Source organism: Dermacentor albipictus, chromosome 9 (assembly GCF_038994185.2).
Source record: "Dermacentor albipictus isolate Rhodes 1998 colony chromosome 9, USDA_Dalb.pri_finalv2, whole genome shotgun sequence".
NCBI lineage: Eukaryota > Metazoa > Arthropoda > Arachnida > Ixodida > Ixodidae > Dermacentor > Dermacentor albipictus.
Genome location: NC_091829.1, coordinates 123772542 through 123794584, shown reverse-complemented (window position 1 = coordinate 123794584; position 22043 = coordinate 123772542). Strand labels below are relative to the sequence as shown.

The following is a 22043-nucleotide window of genomic DNA, read 5'->3' as shown; positions in this document are numbered from 1 at the left end:
TCATGAACGTAAAAAATACTGGGATTGCGTTAGCCTGGTCACGGTACAGTAAACACATGAGTTAAGCTGTCACATGAGATTAGACCGTGTACAATTTTGAATAAAAAACATCATGTTCGTAGCGATATACACGAAGTCATTGAGGTGCAGTCATTGCCACGTGCGTCATAGAGGACAATTGTGGTACGAGAGTGCACAGTAAAGAGTATGGCGGCGACGTGCTGTGCGAGCATGCCGATCGCCACAATAAAAACAAGGCAAAACAAATCGGCAAGAACCATGGGTTCTCACAGATGAAAGAGAAAGGGGGAAAAAGAATAGGTGCTCTCGGTGGTAGGGATCGGTGGAAGACGGTTGGGGCACTCATAGGGCCAGAAGGACCATAGTGCGCAATGCCTTCACCCTGCCACTTCAAAGCTTCTCCGCTGGCCTGGTGTCTCCAAACAACGATGTCGACAGAAATCGTGCAAGGAAGGCTGCTGGGGTGTGGACTTGCCGGGTGCTTAGGCCCTGGCTTTTGGAGGCCTTCACCCAGAGCAACGCAGATTCCCGATGGCCTGCGCCAAGTGCTGGTGTTTCAACGACGTGACAGCTGTGGGACTTGGCCGTCCTTGAGCGTCCGTGAATGTTGCTGTTGTGCCTTCACCGTCCGGGCTTCCGATCAGAAGAAAGCCCATAACTGGAGCACTTTTGCCTTAGTTTTTTTTCTTTCATTCTGACTTTTGTCATTGGCTATTTTTTAAAGTTCTGCCTTCCATTTATCTTTTTTTTTTACGTTTGTGTGTGAGTGCCTACTGCTTGTATCCGTTAGTGATGAGAGGATGATGCTCTTAGTGTAGTCGAATAATCACTTAACCATGCTGGTTGGGAGGCTACATTACTCCTCTGTTGATTGGCCAATCGGGTTGTAGTTTAAAAAGGACTGGAATAGTATGGCAGAGTTCTGTACCACATCTTGTAGGTGCAGAACTCTGGTAAGAAATGTCCACTGTGATGTACAGGTCAGCTGTATTTTTTTTATTAGAATTGTGGTGCAGCAAAAGAACTTGCATGAAAGGACGGACGTAGATATGAGCACGCTTACAGCTAATTTATATCAAGAAGAAAACAGACGTTATATATGTGTATATAGAGTACATATGCATAGAGACAAAATTGAAGGTCATCCACCAAGATGTCTGTTTTCTTGTGGGTGTTCTTTTACTGTACCACAATTCAGGTATAACAATATTCACCAACTAGCCCTGCAACGTGGTTTTTTAAAGACAGGTCAACTTCCATTGCTTCAAGTCCACAATGAATACTTGGCATTGAAGAGAAAAATTATTTGAGCTCTGTTACCCTCCCACAATAATGAAAAGCTAGTCTTACTGCGAGAAGATGCTTGGTACCTCAGAAAAGACTCAAAAACAAAAGATGGAGGTGGGGACCGGTTGCCATGAAATTCCCGCACCACCTCGATGTGACATCATGGATTTTGATGCCGTCTGCTAGGGCCTAGTTAAACTTATATTGGTCAAAATGGACGACATCGTATCCTAAAAGAACCAAAGATCAAGCTCCAAGAACATTTACTGAACCACAATGGCCTAAATGCAAAAAATGCTTTGCAATCCATAACGTCACACTGATGTACCAGCCTTGGGATTTTGTCGTGAAATTCAAGAGTGGAACTTTGACCCTCATTTCCTCTTATAATAATGAAGACACTGAATGAAGTACAGTTCTTAAGAATCCTTTATCAATCTAAACTGGCCCAATGTTTCTTTTTAGCGTCCCTTTAAAAAGTGTTCTGTGCTAGATATTATCAGAATGCATTTGAGAGCCTTAGAAAGCACAGCTCTTCCAAGAACGCCCTGAAGTCTCGCAGACCTTTTCAGGTGGCATGTTTCTGGATGTAGTCTTGTTTTCTGTGCAGGAGGAGGTTCGCTCGTCCACAGAGATCCGCTTGTGGCTGCCACAGATTCGGAAGGAGATTGAAGTCTGCCTCCAGCGAGCTCAGGTGATCGATGACCAAAGATTGGTCCTTTGGGCTTGTGTATAGTGACATTCCTGTTTTTAGAAATGTGCAAAATATCCCAGCACAGACGCTTGTTTTCCAACAGGTATGGTCAGGCAGTCTTGACATTTTCTGCCATCTCAGCCATGCTGCGCTTTCCCTGACAAGTCTATGGACTTTGTGTGACTAAATTTCAGGCACAAAGGAAGAGTTGAAAGGACGGACATAGATGAGTGCTAATTTCCAACTAAATTTTGTTTTAATATGGCACGACTATGTATGTGCATAGGGTAGAAACATGCTAGAAAGGGGGAGGGCGAGAGGAAACCAAAACAGCACCATTGGCCTAAGACACGTGCAAGTTTAGGACTCTGAAACACTACAGTAAAGTGCAAACTTTGGCTGGTTGCTACATGTTACATAAAAGAATGAGTAACACCACAAGAAACAGTTAAATGGGTAAAGCGCAGCACATAGTCAGCTCTTTGTCTTCTTTTTTATGTTCTGTGTCATGCACTGTTGCTGGACAGGAAAGTTTGAAAACGCGCCAAACACGCACAGGTAGGAGTTTTTGCCGTACATAAAAATGTCAACACCTACCCTGTACTAGGCATAGTCTGGGATAGGCCTAAGCACCACTGGTTCAGTTTGTTGTTTGTACGCGTATTTTTGACAAACAGAACAGGTCTTGACCATGTTTTCAACGTCCGTATTCAGTCGCGGCCAAAAAACCAAGTGATGGGCTCTCGCTTTGCACTTATTTATGCCTAAGTGACCTTCATGAATGCGACCGAGTATTTCAGCTCTCATAGCCTTTGGTATGACGACTTTGGTCCCCTTCATAAGAATGCCCTTCACTTCTGATAACTCAGGACCGAATGGTTTCATCCACCCTTCAATTTCTTCTCCATTCCTTAGTTGCCGCAACGCTGTCTGCAAGTCTGTGTCAGGGGCCGTCGCTTCTGCCATTCGATCAATCATTTTCTTGCTTACCAGCTCCGACGTCACGCTCACTGCATGGACGTCAACGTCATCAGTGAAGTCATCTTTGTCTTTTGGAACGGCCGGCGATGATCTTGATAGCATATCGGCCAGGAACAGTTGTTTGCCTGGTACAAAGTGAAGAACATAATCGTAGCTTAGCAAGCGCAGAAAGAACCGTTGCAGTCTTGGTAGCATGTCGCCAATGGCTTTCAAAGCAATTGCTAACAGTGGTCTGTGGTCGGTCTCAATTACAAACTTGCGGCCGTAAACGAAATGAAAAAATATCTCACAACCAAAAGTAATGGCCATCGTTTCTTTCTCTATTTGCGCATATCTTTGTTCAGCCTCAGTCATTGTGCGTTATGCATAGGCGACCGGCTGCCAACTACCAGCACAATTCTGAAGAAGGGCAGCACCAATCCCATTTTTGGAAGCATCTGCAACGACCTTCGTCTCCCTAGCAGGATCGAAAATGGCTAGCAAAGGTGGACTGCTCAATGTGTCGCAGACAGCTTGCCATTCTTTGGAGTGGTTTTCGGACCATTCAAAAACGGTGTCTTTTTTAATGAGACTTCGTAGGAGCGTCGTCCTTTCCGCCAGATGCGGTATGTATTTTCTGAAATAGTTCACGACCCCGAGCATTCTGTGAACGCCGGCTTTGTCCTTTGGCTGAGGCATTTCACTTAATGGTGCGGTCATTGCGGGGTTAGGTGTTATTCCGTTTTTGTTTATGACATCACCCAAGAAATCAATTTCGGTCAGACCGAATCTGCTTTTCCCCGCGTTGAGCGTTAGGCCGGCCTTTTTAGCTAGTTGCAAGACTGTGTGGAGGCGAGTATCGTGCTCTTCCCTTGTGCTCCCCCATATCAGTATGTCATCAATATAGATTCGCACCCCTGAAGCCTGGTCGAATATTTCATTCATCGTTCTCTGGAAAACTTCAGGTGCCGAAGCAATGCCGAAGGGAAGTCTCAAGAAACGGTTGCGTCCAAAAGGCGTTCCAATTGTGCACACCTTTGACGTAGCCTCATCTAAGGGGATTTGATAAAAGCCCGAGTACGCGTCGATGCGAGAGAAAAAAAGCGGCACCGGCAAGCTCAGCCTCAATGTCTTCTCGTCGCGGCATTTGATAATGCTCTCACTTTAGGCACTCATTAATTCTCCTCGGGTCAATGCATATGCGCAGTTTCCCATCCTTTTTGCGTGCTGCAACAAACGGGCTCACCCAGTTCGTCGGTTCGCTGACTTTGGCCACGATTCCAGCACGTTCCATCTGATCCAGCTCTTCTTGCAGGGGCTCGAGCAACGCCAAGGGCACCCGTCGCACCGGCTGGACTACCAGTGTTGCATCCTCCCGCAGAACCATGTGGTACTGGCGTGCTAGACAGCCAATGCCCTGAAACAGCTCAGGAAATTCCTTGACCAGTTGGTCAGTGCTGCTCGTGTGCACAGCGTTGACAGAACGAGACACTAGTCCTAACGCTTCGCTTGCAGACAGCCCAAGTATGGCTTGGCTGCTCTTCTTTAAAATGAAGAAGTCGAAATGCCCACTTCAGTCGTTCACAGCCACTTGTAGCGTAGCGACCCCGATGTGCTTTATAACGTCGCCGGTGTACGAGCGGAGGATGGAGGGGCTTGCTCTTAAAGCAGACTTCGCTTTGAGTCTTTCAAAAACGGAGTAAGGCAACAAATTGCTTGCGAGCCTGTGTCTGCTTTCAGAGGCACTAGTTGGGAAGCCACTCTCGCGTGGACGACCCAATCGGCTCTGTTGCCTGTGCTGACGTCGAGAATTTCGAATCCTTCCTGCTCGTCACGTACTTCGCTCACTTGAGGACCTTTTCTGCAACAGGCTGAGAAGTGGCCAATGGCACGGCACCGAAAGCATGTTTTGCCGAATGCTGGGCATCTGCCACGTTCGTGGACGCGGTTACACTTAGAACACTTGAACTGCCTGCGTGCTTTAATCTGGGCCACTTCCTGTTCTCGTTGAGCCTCGTCATGCTCCGAACCTTCTACAGGTTGTTCACAAACTGAACATTTGCCTTGCTGGCGCGTTTTAATTTGTGCCACTTGCTTCTCCACTTGAGCCCATACATTGTTTTGCTCAGCGCATACCTCTTCAGCTTTTCAAATTTCCTCCGCCTTCAGTAACGTAAGGTCCTTAAGTTTCAGCATCTTTTCGCGCCACTTCGCATTCTTTGTTCCAAAGACAATCTGGTCCCTGACCATGGAGTCACTTAGGCTTCCAAAATTGCAACTTCGTGCAAGTCTCTTCAGGTCCTGTGAAAAATGTTCGAAAGGTTCGCCCTCAACTTGGTTCTTGAGCGGAAGACATACCATTCGTACACTTCGTTCTGCTGCTGTTGGCAGTACTCCTCAAACTTCTTTGCAACTGTTTCATAATCTTCCTTGTTTTCGTTCTCCGAGAACAAAAAATTGTTATATACCTCTAGGGCGTCTTCTCCGGCCACGGTGAGTAGCAGTGCGGTCTTAGCTCCCTGCGTCCATGGTTCTTTCGGCGGCTCCGTGGCCTGTAGGAACAGCTCGAACCGCTGCTTGAAGAGGCTCCAGTTCTTTGCGGTGCTACCGGACAGCACCAGCAGCTGCGGTGGCTTCACTAAATCCATCGTGCCCTTGCACAGCAACGCCTCTTCTACCAGCGTGTTACTGCATACGTGAGGGCGATCCCACTTCTGACACCATGTTCCGGCGTCCAACAATGAACACGCAGCGTGAAAGCAACCAGAAGAAGAACATTTATTCGGGATTGCTTCCCAACATATATAGTGTACCGGCGGCTGCATGATAACAGCCACGTGTTACAGATAGCATGCTGGCCAAGGCACATGCATAGAGCGCATGCGCGTCTGATACAATACACGGCTATGGAAACATGTTACACTCTATTTTGGCACAGTCAGCGCCTTCCCCTGCTGTTCTTTATTTAAAGCTTTACCGCCTGTTATCTCGCACGGGAAAAATGGCGTCATTATTCATAAATATAGCTGACATTTTTGAACATGCTGCTTCCGTTACACCTCCGCCTCCAAAAGATATCACGAAACACCTATTTCCCATTTACCTCACAATTCCTGACATGCACAGAAAGTCTGATATGCCAGTTTCGGCAATATTCCAATTGGCTCAGCCTAATATGTTCTATAAGTTTCCAGATTATCTTCAAGTATTCACAGATGCATCTGTACACAGCAACGGTCAAGGTGCCTCTGCAGCTTTTTTCTGCCCTTCGACTCAAGTACGGCGTACCTTTCAAATAGCTCATCCAATTTTGTCAACAACTACAGAGCTAGCAGCGATTAATGTTGCACTAAAATATGTGCAAGAGGAGTTACTTACATCGAAGATCGCCATCTTTACAGACTCCCACGCTGCCCTTAGCAGGTTACAACACAGTGAGATTGATTTCCCAGTTGGGTGTAGCATTACTGACTCTGCGAGCAAAATTTCATCACAGGTATCTCTTGTTGCTCAATGGATACCTTCACACGTAGAAATCGCCGGAAATGAAGAGGCTGATCAACTTGCTTCAACTTGTGCTCATAACAGTTGTGACTGCCCAGAAATTTTGTGCAAGCTTGATGACGCTCGTCTGCTAATTTGTCGCCACCTACTCAGCAGCATCCAGACCAGCCCGTCGCAAATGGAACGTTCCTGCCCCGTGTTCACGGCCGAGGCTTGCCTTGTCGCGCTAGGGCACAACTACCCAAGAATGTTTACACAGACAAGGACGTGTGGCCATCGTGTACGTCTTGTGGCTGCTGCGAGACAATTCAGCACCTTATATTTGAGTGTCCCGCTTTCAGTGAGCAGCATATGTTCCTAGTGACAGACTATCATCTCCTTGACCTGCGGTGTACAACACTCGACGAATGTCTGTACCCCAGCGGTCGTGCGTCTAAACGGGATCAGGCTTACTTACTTTTCTAGAGTGAACTAACTTTGGTTCATGTTTGTGGCGTTGAAACTATTCTATTCAACATTCTGTTGTAGCGTGACCTTCAGTGACTGGACCCGCCGTGGTTGCTCAGTGGCTATGGTGTTAGGCTGCTGAGCACGAGGTCGCAGGATCAAATCCTGGCCACGGCGGCCGCATTTCGATGGGGGCGAAATGCGAAAACACCCGTGTACTTAGATTTAGGTGCACGGTAAAAAACCCCAGGTGGTAAAAAATTTCCGGAGTCCTCCACTACGGCGTGCCTCATAATCAGAAAGTGGTTTTGGCACGTAAAACCCCATAATTAAATTTTTTTTTTTTCAGTGACCAGCCCTACTGCGTGTGATCTGTACTGTGTTCTACTTTATTCTTTAGATTTGTCCTGTTGCTCTTCCTTTCCTCTTTTCCCCGCTCCTTCCTATCTTCCATTTCTGTGTTGCTGTCGCCTCCCTTCTGAAGAGTAGGCAGGCGTTGTGCCCCTTGTGGTGGCCAGTTGCCAGCCTGCTCCTCGCTTTCCCTTTGCTGTTAATTGTGTATATGTGTTCAAAACAAATAATATTTAAAGCTTTAGGGCACTTTCTGGCTAGGTGACCCTGTGTATGACATACGTGGCACTTTAAATTTGTCTTCTGCAGCCTAGACAGTTTCACGGGTGGTCGCACAGAGTCTGGTGCAGCCGGATTAGTTGCTCGTCCTTGCCCCTTTCACTTGCTCAAGTCTCCAACACTTTCGCCACCTCCACTCGCTTAAGCCAATGTTCGCCCTCCCGCTAAAGAACATATTCAAGGCCTTCTGAGCTCAGACAAGCTTTCATTCGGTCAGCAACCTTAAGCTCCAGCATAGCTTCTTTTGTCCTTGCATTTCGAGATTGAAGGTAATAGGCAAAATAAGTTCTAGGCAAGACGCAAACTGAGCCCAAGTTTCATCCTTTCTCTTAGATGCCTGTTCAAACCTCCGCAAGTATTCAGTTGGAGTGAGCTTGAGTTCATCTACTACCGCCTTCTTTACAGACTCGTAATCTGAAAATTCCTCTACATAGAGGCTACGCAACAAATAAAGGACCTGCTCGCTCAGCACAGGCAAGATCAAATGAACATGGCTGTGTTCTGGCACTTGGATGAAAATAACTTTTCAACCACCTGAAACCACATTGGAATGTCAGCATCACAGGGCAACTGGCATGCCTTAAGTACTTTAGTGCATTGTGGTGTTCCATCTGTGCTCGCAAGGCAGCGATCGCTTCCTTCCGACACCGAGTGCGGCCTGCTCGACTGCTTGAGCTCCACTCTCCGTAAAGCAATGTGCTCACACTCTAGCTGCAGGCGCACCTTTTCCAGGTCCAGCTCCAGGCGTATCACTGCCATGGTCTCTAGATCTGTCATGCTCAGAGCCTGCGAAGCTCCGTGCATCTCTCTAGCAATTAGAGTATCCAACGTCTCAGACTCTGTCTCTCGGAGTGTTGCTGTTCCTGGCGTCTCTGACCCTCTCTTTGCTCAGATGCAATATCAATGTTTATGTTAGCCTCCATCGTGTTTGCCATTCTGCGCGTAAACATAATTAACCTCACTGAACAACAGCCATGCCAACTTAGATAAAATGCAAGGAATCTCGCTCACCCGTTGCTGCTGGGGGCGCCGCCTGACGTCCTGGTCCAGATGACTTTCAATGCTTGTGGCATTGGCTGGTGGCCCCCTGATGCCTTGCGCCTGGCTCAATGTAGGCCTGCTCGCTGCTCGTCGTGGGGCTTGCCGATCCTGTCGTGCTGTGCAAGTAAAGTTTCGTTTGTCGGTTGTCCTCGCTTCTCTATTGGAACGTGAAGTTACTCAGATGATGATTGGCAGTAGTTGATTGAATGCAGACAGGAATCGGTGGAGATCAGATATACAAGAAATATTTATAGGTAAAATTTTCTACATATATGGCAGACAAAACACATGTATTACAATTTGAACAATTGAGAAACAAAGTCTCACTATTCTACTGTCTCAGTGACTGTTAGAGCCCAGACTCATTTTAACATACATGGTACGGAGCCCCACTGATCTGTCGGCAATCCTGATTGCAGCCCAGTCTGATGGACAGCATATCGTCCCTATTATTATAGCTCAAATAGACAAAGAAAAAGAGCGGTAGGGCTGTTGGCCCGTCCCCCAGATTCAGTTGCCAATGAGTGTCAAAAATTTTTTAAGCTACAACCCAAAGGGATGGGTTTTCTTTTAAAAGTAAACGTATTGGAAAACAAAACTATTTTCCTTCTTCCTAAAACTCCGTTCCCCTCTCATTTCTGCAAAGTCAGTGACTGCCTCAACAAAAAAAAAAAATTGGAGGACGCTTAAGCTTAGCCTTCAAGAGTGGAATGCGATAGTGTTAACACACCCCGTTCGCACCGCCCACTCATTCGCTCGGCATGCTCTTGAGTCACACAAAGACGAAACGTGTGCCTGAGCAAGTGGAACGAACTAAAGAACTCGGTGTCTCGGAGGGAGAAACGATCTACATGAGCCAAATCTCGCGATCGGCGCAGATAGCTGGGCCGTGACGCGCCATAAAGGCAGACGCGATCATGGGGCTGACGCCTCGATGGGATCGTCCTCTATCTCGCTTGGGAGTACCACGCAGACGCATGACTCCTCGCCAGCATCACAGCACACATCGCAGGGGACGCTTCCCCAATGTACTACGGTGCAGCAATCACGTCAGAGGCGTCCAACATCGGACGCTGCACCTAGGAATCGCACTGTGAGCAGAAAGAGGAGCCGCGTCGCCTTAACACGAGAATTCGTGTGACGCACGCTGGAAGTTGGAGGCGGAGAGAGAGAGAAAACTTATTAAATGCTAGGGTATTGGGGCATCCCCGCATGGCCCCAATGTGCTCAAACGAGACGAAGGGGAGACGCGGGTGAGTGGCGCGCCACCTGGCGGGGCAGCACCGTACATTGCGAGGAGAGGGTCTTCTGTCTTTGCCGCAAGATGACTCTGCGTGCGCGCCAAGCGCAGAAGAAATGTAGTGGAAACGTACTAAAATAGCAGCCATAAAGAATGCACCAATGCCGGACAATGGGATCCAACTGAAAGCCTTTTGGGTCTGATTAACTTCTACTCCAAATTTTTGCCTAATCTAGCTACAGTGGTAGAAACCCTACATGACTTATTGCACAAAGAAAGCACATGACATCGGTCGCATCAATCTGAGGAATCGTTTGAGGCTTTTAATGAAATGCTGACCAATGAAAATGTTCTGGAGCTATACGGTGCCAAAAAAGAAATGCAGCTCATGTGTGACACACCTGAATATGGATGTGTCATGTGGCCTTGTCTTTGGCGCTGTTTTTTCGCACATGGTGAATGGAACAGAAAGGCCAATTGCAATTTGCATTGTGGTCACTGTCACCAGCTTGCTGATTGCAATTTTGGTCAGATTGAAAAAGAAGCCTTGAGCATTCTCTTCGGCATCAAATTGTTTCATAAATACTTGTATGGAAGAACTTGTAACGTCGCAAATCAACCATTAATCACACTTCAAAGAGAAAGGGCTGCATCGTGGTCGCTGCTAGGATACATTGATGGTTTGCATTCTTTGCAAGCTACAGCTATGAGATAGCCCACAAGCGTGGCACAGCAGCTGGTCAGGCAGATGCTTTATCTAGACAGCCATTGGCAGTTTATGAGGAGCAAATGGAAGAAATTTTCTATTTTCCACAATTTATAATTTTCCTGTAATGTATAAATATATTGAGTGCAAAACAAAGCACAGTAAACTGCTAGCAGTGGATCACGACATAATATGGCATGTCTGGCCAAAGGCTGTTTCTCAGAAATTGCAACCTTTCTGGGTTCAGCGCTTTGAACTTTCCGTTGAGGCTAGTTGCGTTGTGTGGTGAAGCTGAGTACTTGTGCCAAAGTGTCTGCAGAATGGGGTGCGGGCCTTGCTGCTCGAAGAACATCTTGGAATCGCAAAGATGAAAATGGTCGCAAGGTCAATGGTTTGGTGGCCAGAAATTGACGGAGCGCTCGAGCATGTGCAAAAACATGGCATTTGTCAAAGTGTCCAACCCACAGCACAGGTAGCGCCACTGGCTCTGTGAAAAGTGTGCGTAAACCCACGGGAAAGAGTGTGCTTGGATTTTGCCGAAAAAGAAGGGAAAATGTTCCTTTTCAGCTGTGGATGCGTACAGTAAGCAGTTGGAAATTAAAGTATTGAGCATGACAGTGGCCGTAAGGACAGATGAAGTTGTTATATCTATGTTTTCTGCACACGGTCTGACTTTGGAAATCATAACAGATAACAGGCCACAATTATGTGCAGCTGAGCTTGAAAACACTCTGAAAGATTGCAGCACAGAGCACCTCTCCACACCACCCACAAGCTAACGGGGCAGTGGAACATGCTGTACGACTGTACTAACGACTGTTGGAAGACAGTACATGGACCATACAGCACAGAATTCTATGACGATGTTAGTAATTCAATAAGAAAAGTAAAGCAGGCAATGACGGCAGGCAAATGAATCAAGTTTGCATTTATTACAGTTGAGTGTCATTAGGCAACGATCCTCGCACGATTCTTGTACTTGGTTAAAGTCAAATTGAAGGGCTGTTAGGTCAGCAATGTTATTGACTGCGTGTTAAATAATGCAGTCGTTGGTAAAGATACAGATATGGCAGGACAAATGCAAGGGTAAGTTGTTAACGTAAATTAAGAAAAGAAGTGGACTAAGGGACAGACCTGTGGCACGCCTGATGTGACGGATGCAATATTGGAAGCGTGGTTGTTAACTGATACATACTTACTGCGAGCAATTAGTTGAATATTGCTCGAGCCATTTTAGGATACAGTAGACGTTCGCCAATACAGATCTGGCTAATTTGATTTTTTGGTTAATTAGATTTCTTGGAGAGAGATAAAACTTTATTGTGTCCTTGATGGGGTTAAGGGGTGGCGGGGGTCGGGAGACTAACCCCCAATCCCCCCTTCCTCAGACGGCGGCAAGATTTCTTGGAGGTCCCAGCCAGCACGAATGCATTCCTATGACCCAAGCTTTCGTCATTTCAGTCCTAGAATTGGCCTTCGCCGGATAGTTTGATCATGCCCAGTCAGCACACACAAACACAAATGACCTCAATGACCCCTTTAGTGGCAACGTCTGTCTCGCCGGAAGTTGACGACAGTGAATGTGTGGAACGCTTGCTATCTCCAGTTAAAAGGGTGTACGATAGCACAATTAAAAGACAGAGCAAAAAAAGACACACAGGGACACACACAGTACTGTGTGTGTCCCTGTGTGTCTTCTTTTGTCCCGTCTTTTAATCGTGTTACCGTACACCCCTTGAAGATGCATTACCAACAAGCCCACATTGCAACCCTTGTGTCCACTTAAAGACGGCTATTTTCTGCTGCCCTAGGACTTCTCAAGCAATAACCGTAGCTTACAATAACTGGTTACAGTATTTACCCAATTCTAACACATGCCTTTTCTTTTCAAAAAAATTGGCTCGAAAATTGCTTGTGCAGTGTCATTGAACACATCACCAAAACCAGCTTTGCAGCATTTGTATGCTTTACTGCATAACAGGAATGTTTAGAAGTGCAGAAGGTTGAGCTAGTTGCTAGGGATTCATCGTAAAACAGGGTGTCTACCAACCGGGAAAACCGGGAATTCTCGGGGATTTTGAGTAGTCTGGAAAAAGTCAGGGAAAACTCAGGGAATTCGGGCCTCTATCAGGGAAAATTAGCGGCAATTTTATTGAAAGGGTCGAAAGTCGCGGTAATGCTGGCTCGAGTAGCAGACATGAATCGTAATGAATCGTCTTTGACGCCCTGTCGTTGGCAGGAGGAGTTGCCAGTGTACAGTCAACGAGCGACTTTCCAGATTACCGATAATTTGGACGGCTTCGCGGCGCCACCTCGTACCCACCCCATAGTGTGAACGTATCAGAACATGTGAAATTTCCGACGCAAGAACTCTTTGCCGTCCGATTTTCCGGACGTTTTGCCGCGACCGCAGGTCCGAAACGGCATTAATCAAAGGCACCACTGCTGCCGTTTTGATTACTTCGCCGCCTCATACCGGCACTCTCGCACGCAGATCCGCTGGTACCCGTTGCTGCCACTGCGGCAACGCTAGGCCTAGCTGCTTCGACGTTCGCTATGAAGCTTCTTGCCATTGGGTGCCGAACTTTTTATTGAAAGAATTCGCTGCTGTCAGCAATGGCACAGACTCCACCTTTGTGGTCCTCGTGATTGGCTTAGAAACTTGGAAAACACGGTGCGTTGCATAATGCCGGTTCGTGAAAGTCAGCTTTGCCTCTGTAAAGAATGGTACTCAGTAAAGCTTACGGAAAAGTATAGCAGTGAAGCATAACAAGCGTAACACAGTATGTATATACTGTGTATATGTATGTACCACGGAACACAGTATGTATATCTTAATTATACACGCAGGCACCCGGCATTTCCTGTCACAGTACGAGCACAGGTATGCCTAATATGTGTACCGACAGGCCTTCAGAGCGTTTTCGAACGTGCCTGTGGCGGTTTGAGCCCCTAAGGGCAGTAAATGACACGCATTTTTTTTCGAACTGGCCGATTTTTCGGACGTTCTCGCGGCCCCTAGGGAGCTCGAAAAATCGATAGTGGACTGTGCAACTGATCAAGATGCTTCAAATGGTCCTTGGGGCGAATGAGTGGTGGAAGGCGGACAAGAACAGAAGTGACCTACGCATTGAGGAGTAAAGGAGAAAGGAAGCTTGTTGCCGCCGTTTTGAAAGAGCTTGAGCTCAAAAAGTAAAGTTTTGGCTGATGCCGAGATGCAGGTGTCCCTCATCCAAACCAAAATACACCCTTTGAAGCAGTGCCACACAACACTTGGGCGTCGTGCGCAGGCTGAGAGTATGTCAGGACTGCTGAGGTTGACTTACAAGCTGTTGAGAGAGAATCTCAATTGTGACAGAGTTCAGGCCTCATCCCACTGAGGTTGCTATCTGTTGATAGAAATAGCTCATATTAGAAAATATTTGCCTTTGTATGCATCTCCTCTTTATTCGTATTTGATAATGTCCGACCCTATTTGCAATTGTTTTCGAAGACACTTTATTTGCTGTACATTTTACTAACCCCTGCCTTCTATTCTCTTTTTGAATAACATAAACACTGCTCCTTAGTATTCAAATTGGATTAAGTTGCTTTTTTTTTTCATGTGCTTACTAAAGAGTGACAGCATCAGGCGATATGGTTTCAGCACGTCTTGATATAAAACATAGTTCTGCATCACTCAGGGAAATTCGCAATGGCACTCAGGGAAAACCTGGAAAACTCAGGGAATTTGGAAATGTCAACTTGGTAGACACCCTGTAAAAGAAGCTAAGTAGTGCAGACACTGACACAAAAGAACCAGACATCACAAACGCCACTATCAACAGTAGGGTGCACTGTGGCAGAAAACAAAGTAGACACAGTAACTCATCTGCGCTTGCTCAAATATGGCACCACCACCTGTCAGTCTGGCACACGTGCGGGCCTACGTGAGAATACGTGCTACCACTGATATTGATAGGCCAAGCCTTAAACATTAGATGTCTTTCTTTGTTCTTGTGCATGTATAAAAGAATGCATTCATCGAATTTTGGCATCCATTTCCAATTTCAGCAGTGCAAAGAAAGATTAGATGGTGATCCTCCGGTTGACGACCTTTCATGCTTCATTAATCTCTGATGAGAACAACGGCCTATCTGCCCTAAGTAGAAGCGGCTGAAGCTGAAGGGAACATGTACCCCACCAGTACCACAGTTTGTAAATTTGACTGTGTGTTTTACAAAACAAATGTCTGTCTGCTGTTTGTCTTCTACCTGCTCATTGTTTCTCTGTATGGCAGCTCAAATCATACCTAGCTTATTGGCAGCTGTAAAAACAATCTGCTTCCCAATTTCTTTAGCCTGTGCAATAAGGAATGGATGTGTGGAATACCAATGACTCATTTCTTGTTATTATTGCTTTCTGCAACCATGTTTGAACTTGACGAAATGATAGACTTTAAGTATTCACCGACAGTGGCTACTACAACGCGAGGATAACCTACCTCTAATAGACGCATAACCTGTACATTAACCTGCATCTGGCTCTCTTCTCTTGTGTCCGTGCCTGCATGCCTTACCTTCTCTCGCAATAAGAATGTATTCCGGCGAAGCTGACTTTAAGAAACCGGCTGCTGTTGCGCAAAACATATTAGACCCTTGCCCATTTTTCTTGCTAAAATAGGGCGTGCATTAGATTTCTATTTTGTTTGGGAGCTTTAGTGTCATTTCTATGCTAGTTTTCTACTTTTGACAAACAGAAGGCTAAAATTTGCTTCGGGGGCATGTTAGAATTGGGGAAAGTACTGCAGAATTAATCAGTATATTCTGGCGTTTTTTCTGCATCTTGTTTATTTCAACCCGCCGGATTTTTAAATCAATTTTGTTGGTCCGTCAGGATCAAATTAACGAAAGTCAACTTTGTCGAGGTGCAGATACAAATGAGAAAGTTTCAGTAATAGGTGCTGATGAGATATTTTGTAAACGCTTTCATGTAATAAAAATATATGGCATCTGTTTGTACGTCAAGACTAGCACGAATGTCATAAGCAGTGCTTTCTTGAAGCACTTGCTTATTGTAGTGGCTTTTACCTGCCACCATGAGCGGCAACCATATCAATTGAGCCCCTTAAATTCACTTTAAGAGGCTGCCGCTGCTGCTGCGTGCTCAGCAAAACTCTTTCGCAGATGTGTTTTTTGTAAAGTGCCTTTACGGTTGCGATGACATCCTGGTCGAGCGGCTGACATTTTGCAGTCGTATTGGCAGGCAGAAACTTTAAGTTGACTGCAGTCAACTTTGGCTTGATGCTGTGGGCTGTGCATTTTATTTATTTATTTATTTATTTATTTATTCAAAAGAACCTTATAGGCCCTATGGCAGGGCATAATTCTCGAGAATGAGCATGGCCTGTTGCTTCTCTGCCACCATGTCTTCATCAAACTTGCAAAGCCAGCTTGTGAACATGTCTTGTGTCATCCACGCTTTTTTGTTGGATTTGTATGTCACTGGCAGGCACTCACTTTTTAAAGCAACGTGGCCTCGCTGATTTTCCAGTGACAAACAGGTGGCGCTTGTCGCTTCCATCCATGTTTGTGCAGAACAACACAGTTATGCACTCTTTTTAGGCCTTGCGGTCAAAGCAGGCTTCGCCTCTCTGCGCAATAGTGCAGTTGGGTAGAAGGTTATAAAATACGCCAGCTTTGTCGGCATTGTATACGTCTCTGTCCGTATACATGGACAGCATGGTTTCCAAATTTATGCGAAGCCAGTCTTCGATGGACTCGTCGTTGACATCACCGCTTTTGCTGCACACCACTTTGCAGCTGATGCCATGGCGATCCTTGAATCGCTGGATCCGTCCATTAAGTGGGTTGAATTTGTCGTGGCCGTAAAGAGCACCAAGGGACTTGGCTTTTTGTTGGAGCATGGGGCCACTCACTGGTATGTTCTGAGCCCTAACTTCACGGAACCATCTGATGAGCGCTGCGTCCACGTCTTCATACTTCAACGTACATATTCTCTTCTGTGACAGGGAAGACGAATCTTGCTGCAGTTGCTGCCGCAATTTGTCCTTGTTCCTGTATATGGTTGACAAGGTTGCGTCGGAAACGCCGTATTTGGCCGCCACCGACACCTTCTCCAGCACACTTTCTAAGTCCCTTATTATGCATTCCTTCGTCTCCAGCGATAAGGCATGTCTCTTTCTCACACGGCTTGAAGACGCTGCCGACACCACATTGACAAAAGCCCGACAACACACCTGCACAGAGGACAGCAACGTCACGACGATATCACGACATGCACACGTCAAATGCAACAAAGAGACTGAAAAAAAGGAGTGTGCTATCGCTTCTATCCCGCACTTTGCAGCATGCACCCTGATTGGACGCTGCTATAGTGACGAAAAGATTCGCCCTCCTTCCTCTAAAGTATCCCGCTCTTCTTGTTTTCGTTTCGCTTTTCGCTATTGGTCTCCATGCGCGCACCCACGCTCCCCCTTCCCCGCGTTTGCGCGCCCGGCAACCATGCGGCCACGCAGGCCGGGCTCAAATACCTCCGAGAAAAGGCCGTGCTCCGTGCACCGATTTCATGGTCGCGCGCTTCAAGGATCCACTCTATAACCAGTATTGTGCTTTGTGCGCCTGAGCAATAAATGGTTCGCCTATACATTGAGTTCTATGGGAGATATATCGGTGGTCAAAAAACCCACGCTATAACCGGTCCTGTGCTAAAAGCGGTTACGTTATAAGTGGTCTGCACTGTAGTTTGGAGTTAATGTTGTCAATGCCAGCTGACGAACTTAATATTTTCTATTACATTTAAAAGGCCACTTCCTGTGAATGTGATAGCAGGCATGTCACATCGTATATTTGTGGTGGGTGGAAGAGGAAGTGTCCCCGTTTCACTAGTGAACACGGATGAAAATGCATTGTTGAACATGTTAGCGCAGCTTAACTTCGTCGCTCATCCACACAGCTCATTAGTAAGAGTAATGAGGTGCACTTGTTCAGAGTTTATCACCTGTAAATCAGGTAAAGGGAAATTAAAGTGGATGAAAAGATAACTTGCGGGGGATTCACCCATGTTACATGTGCAGTGTTTCACCAGTTAAGCTACTGCGGTGTCATCTGGCCACTTTCTTTAGGTATTAGTATATTTGTGCACTACAATTAAGATTAGCCCTGGAAACACTGCTCTGAACCAACACAGTGGGTGTGTCATGTAGCATGTAGCTGTGAGCAGCGCTTGCCTAAGCTCTAGGAGCTAATCTATGAATGAGTGATAATGAGGTGATAATTAAAATGGCTGTAGCACATAATGACACAGCTTCTTCACAGTGCTCACAGTATCATGGGAACATAAATTACGCATTAAATTTTTAACCAGTGGTAATAGTGCCACACATTGATGTCACGTTCATTGCACTAAGTGCTCGAAATAGTAGCCACATTTGTGGAGGTGCTCGGGGCCATCCAACGAACTTTTTTCCGAGCGTCACAGGGCCCTTTTGAGCGCTGTTCCCAAGTGGAGGGAAACTGTCTTTGCTGTATAAAATTATGCAGTTCCAACACACATTTTGGAATTTGTTTGTGAAGCACTTAACAATGTACTGTTCTCTGCAACATGTCTTGCAGCATAGCTACTGTGCACTTGCCCGGCAGATGAGCACTTATACTACACATGATCCATGGATTACACTCAGTCTTCGGGCATAGCCCGGTTTTCATCATGTCGTCTCTTTGACCAGCCCAGTTTACTATTCACTGTTCTTAGGACTGGCTCACCTTACTTGACAAAAACTGCCCGAGCAGACATGCCAAACTCTTGGAATGAACACATAGAAAGTTTCGTTGTAATGATATGCTTGAACGCTATTTTGTACACGCAGGATATTAAGGTGCTGTTTGTTGTTTGTATAATTCAGTAGAGAACAGAGCCAGCCACTGGCACATCTGTAGGCTGATGTGTTATAGGACGAGGGTCGTCGTGTGTTATTCGGAAAGATGGGAGGGTTTACTGAGTAAACCTTGCTTTAGTAGTCTATTACAGTTTGTGCCTGCTTAAAATTGGGTGAATTTGTAGAGCAGGTCTGTTATAGGACTACTGAAATGGTCAAGCATGCCCTTTTTAACAGTGCTCGATCAGTGTCAAAAAGCAGAGTGAAGAGCTCAGTGCAGTGGTTCACCATCAATATTAATGCCTCACTGTGCACAAAGTAATGTCTACTCTTGCCACTTAGCTGTCTTCTGGCATGCCAGCAAACTGCAATATGGTCAGCCTCTCCACAATGTTGAGGTCCTGTCTAATTGGCTGAGACACCAGAAGGTGGCACGAGCACCTTTCAAACAAGTGCCAACTAAGCTTAGGCCGACCTTGTCGAGCTCTTCTTGTTACGCGATACATGCCACTTGTGCCCGATGGTGTGCTCACATCTGCTGTGCTGGGCATCACTCTCGACTTGCCAGGACCCAGCCCAGCCAACATACCAGGTGGCCAATTTGCAGCGGCGAGTGCGCCAGCTGCAGGACTACTACCGGGCATGCCGCTGCAGGCTCCAGGAGCTGGACGAGAGTGAGACCTCCTCCTCCAGCTCCATTCCCGTCACAGTCACACACCACGTGTCCACCACTGCTGTTGCAGGTGTTTGTTTTTATTGCTTTGGAAGTGATTGATGATTGCATGTTCTCCCTTTTTTTTTTTCAGAGGGCAGGGGGAGGGGGGGTGCAGGGAGAGAAAGCAGCAGCTGAAGTGGAGCCCATGCATGCATAGCAAAAAAAAAAAAAGCATTAGACAGGGCATTTGGCAACCTGGACAACTTGGAAAGTCATAGAAATTCCAGGCACCTAGAAAAGTCACTAAATTATCAGAGAACCTTTTTAAAGGAGTACTGACAAAAACATTTTAGATCTTGTCTTTTCTGTGGTAACAAGTAGCTAATGACCTAGTTATCATGGCACACAAGCTCGTGCTTTATTGGTTAAAACATGTTGGCAAGCTAGTTGGTTCAGATCGGTATTGCTGTTTCCTCCGTAGTGATGCAGTGTTTGGTCAGTGGTGTTTGATACAGTCGGGACGTTGTAGGGAAGCAGTCCTTAAAATCGTCAAGCAGTTCCCTGAGACTTTGTTTATGTTGCGGCGCTATACCTGGGTCACCGTCGACGACAGGTGCATGTGGCATCATATCGGTGGTCGATTCCTCTTTTACAGCAAAGCAGTGTTAAACGTGGTCAATTTCTTCAAAGTATGCCACAGCGGTGCCTTTACTGATGTGCCGGCATTTATTGGTGAAATTTGTCAGAAGAACCTCTGTGCGACCACCGATTAGGCTGACGATACCCCGAGCGATGGCAACACCCTGGTGGAACAGAAGTGCAGTTAATTGTTCGGCTACACCATCCTTGTTCAACTGTTCTCTGCAGCTGACGAAAACAAGTCTGTATGATAGTGGTGGTATGCAGACATCATCGTTGGCGCGTTGGTCCTCTTCGTTGTGGCTCATGCCTGTACTAGTTGACAAGGTTATCTCGCCGTCCCGGATGTTAACCACGGCACCGTACTCCTGCAAGAACTCCATTCCAGGGATGAGTGATCTGCAGCACTCTTTTAAGATCATAAAAATGGCGACAAAAGCTGTATTTCCTATCTGAAGTTGTGCAGTACATTTTCCTGTAGGTGTCTGTATCTGGCTCCCGGCATTGCGAATATAAGGGCCCATCCATTGCATTTTGACTTTCTTAAGCCTATCTGCCAACTGCTCACTCATTATGAAAAAGTCTGCGCCAGTATCAGCTAAAGCTGTCACGTTGTGCCCATCAATCGTTAAGAGTAGGTCTGCATTCACAAATTCGTCGGCGTTCCGTTTCTCCAGCTTGCTCTGCTCATTTATCAGTAATAATGGGTGACTTACGGCGGTTCAACGACTTGCAACCTTACCCCCATAGGTCGCTGATTTCAGTTTCCCCACCGTGGGCTTGGAGAGCGGCCTCTTACCACGTTGGCTAAACTGCGACGGTTCGGCAAAGAATAACGTAACAGAGATGGCGCGCGCGACTGAAGATTAGCTGAGCTGCCTTGTTCCCGAGTGACACTGTCGTCGAAGCATGGATGTCTCTCTGGAAACTGTCGCGGAGTGGCACGTGACATTTCCTGAATGCCACCCTGGCGGTGAGGGCAAAAACGATAATATGCCCTGGTTCGCCACAGTGAAAACACAATGGTCGGCGATCAGCAGTGCGCCATACATCGGTCCTGCGGAGCTGGGGTCGCCTGAAGTGCTCCCTCTGTATACAGGCAGCAATAGGTGGCCGCTGGTGGTACTGCTGTACTGGCACGGTAGAAAGCAGGGGACGGACAGCGTCTGCGTAGCTGTACACACGCGGCTCGAACCGCGGCTCAAGACACAGTTCAGGGAGTGGCTCAGGTGATGCAAATGCTTGCCAGATTTCTTGGTGGACAACTTCAGCGAACGATGCAACGGTAAACTCCTTCAGTGTCACAGTTTACTTCGCAATCTCCTCGCACACAATCTCTCTTATTAGTTGATGCAGCAAGGTCTCGTCTATCACTGTCAGTATTGCGGCTCCTGCAGATGCATCATTAGTCAGGCGTTCGTATTGCCAGCTACGCTGCTGCTGCAGCGCCTGCTTGATTGCTGTGGCTTCCTTAAGGAATTCCTTCCACTGTTGTAGGCAGGTTACGCATGAGACCAGCGAATAGCTGTTCTTTGATGCCGCACATGAGATGGCTCAGCTTCTTCGAATCAGGCATGTTGGGATCCGCGCAGCGAAACAAACGAAAGATGTCCTCGACAAACGTCGAAACACTTTCGTTGGGCTTCTGAATGCGCAACTAGAGAAGGCGTTGTGCATTATCTCGGCGATCAATGCTTCCGAAGGTATTAAGTAGCCGATGGCAAAATTCGTCCCACATTGTCAAATGTGCCTCGTGGTTTTGGAACCACGTCCTTGCACTACTTACAAGAGCGAAGTACACATTGGAAAGCTTCTGGTCCGGACGCCACTGATCGACCTTAGCTACGCATTTGTACTGGTCCAGCCAGTCTTCGGCGTCTTCATACGTGTCACCGTGGAAGTTGTCACCGTGGACTATATTGTTTTGAACAGTCACCTGTGTTGGACTTGCGAGGGCCATTTCTTGAGTTGGTGAGGTCACTGACAAAGTTCCTTGCAAGAGGCCGAATTTCGGGCACAGACCTTGCAGGCGGCGGCTTGCCTGGTGCACCGGTGTCTCAATGCGTGGATGATGTCTTGAAGGGCTGGATGCAGGTCTACCCGCAGGAGTCGTCCCTATCATTAGGCAATAATGTGATACCCAGCACATCCACCAGTGTCACGGCTCACTGGAGACAAGAGCGGAGAGCGGTATTTAATCGAGAGAATTAGGACAAGCGCTCAGCTCAGGCTTCTTCTTTAGCACCTCGCTTGCACACACGAGGTTGTCATTTTCGTCGTCAGCGTGGTTGGGCACAGATGGTGTCGCGGCAATATTCTTATTATATAGACATATATGTACAG

General features: G+C 46.8%; 1 protein-coding gene across 1 annotated transcript in view; it reads left to right on the top strand.

Moving 5' to 3' along the window:
• Positions 1-22043, top strand: part of LOC135918883 (uncharacterized) — a 64851-nt gene that overhangs the window by 17329 nt on the left and 25479 nt on the right. The window contains exons 3-4 of the mRNA XM_065452570.2: positions 1919-2002; positions 18975-19149. Coding sequence (XP_065308642.2) covers positions 1919-2002; positions 18975-19149 — 259 coding nt within the window. The remainder of the gene's footprint in view (positions 1-1918; positions 2003-18974; positions 19150-22043) is intronic.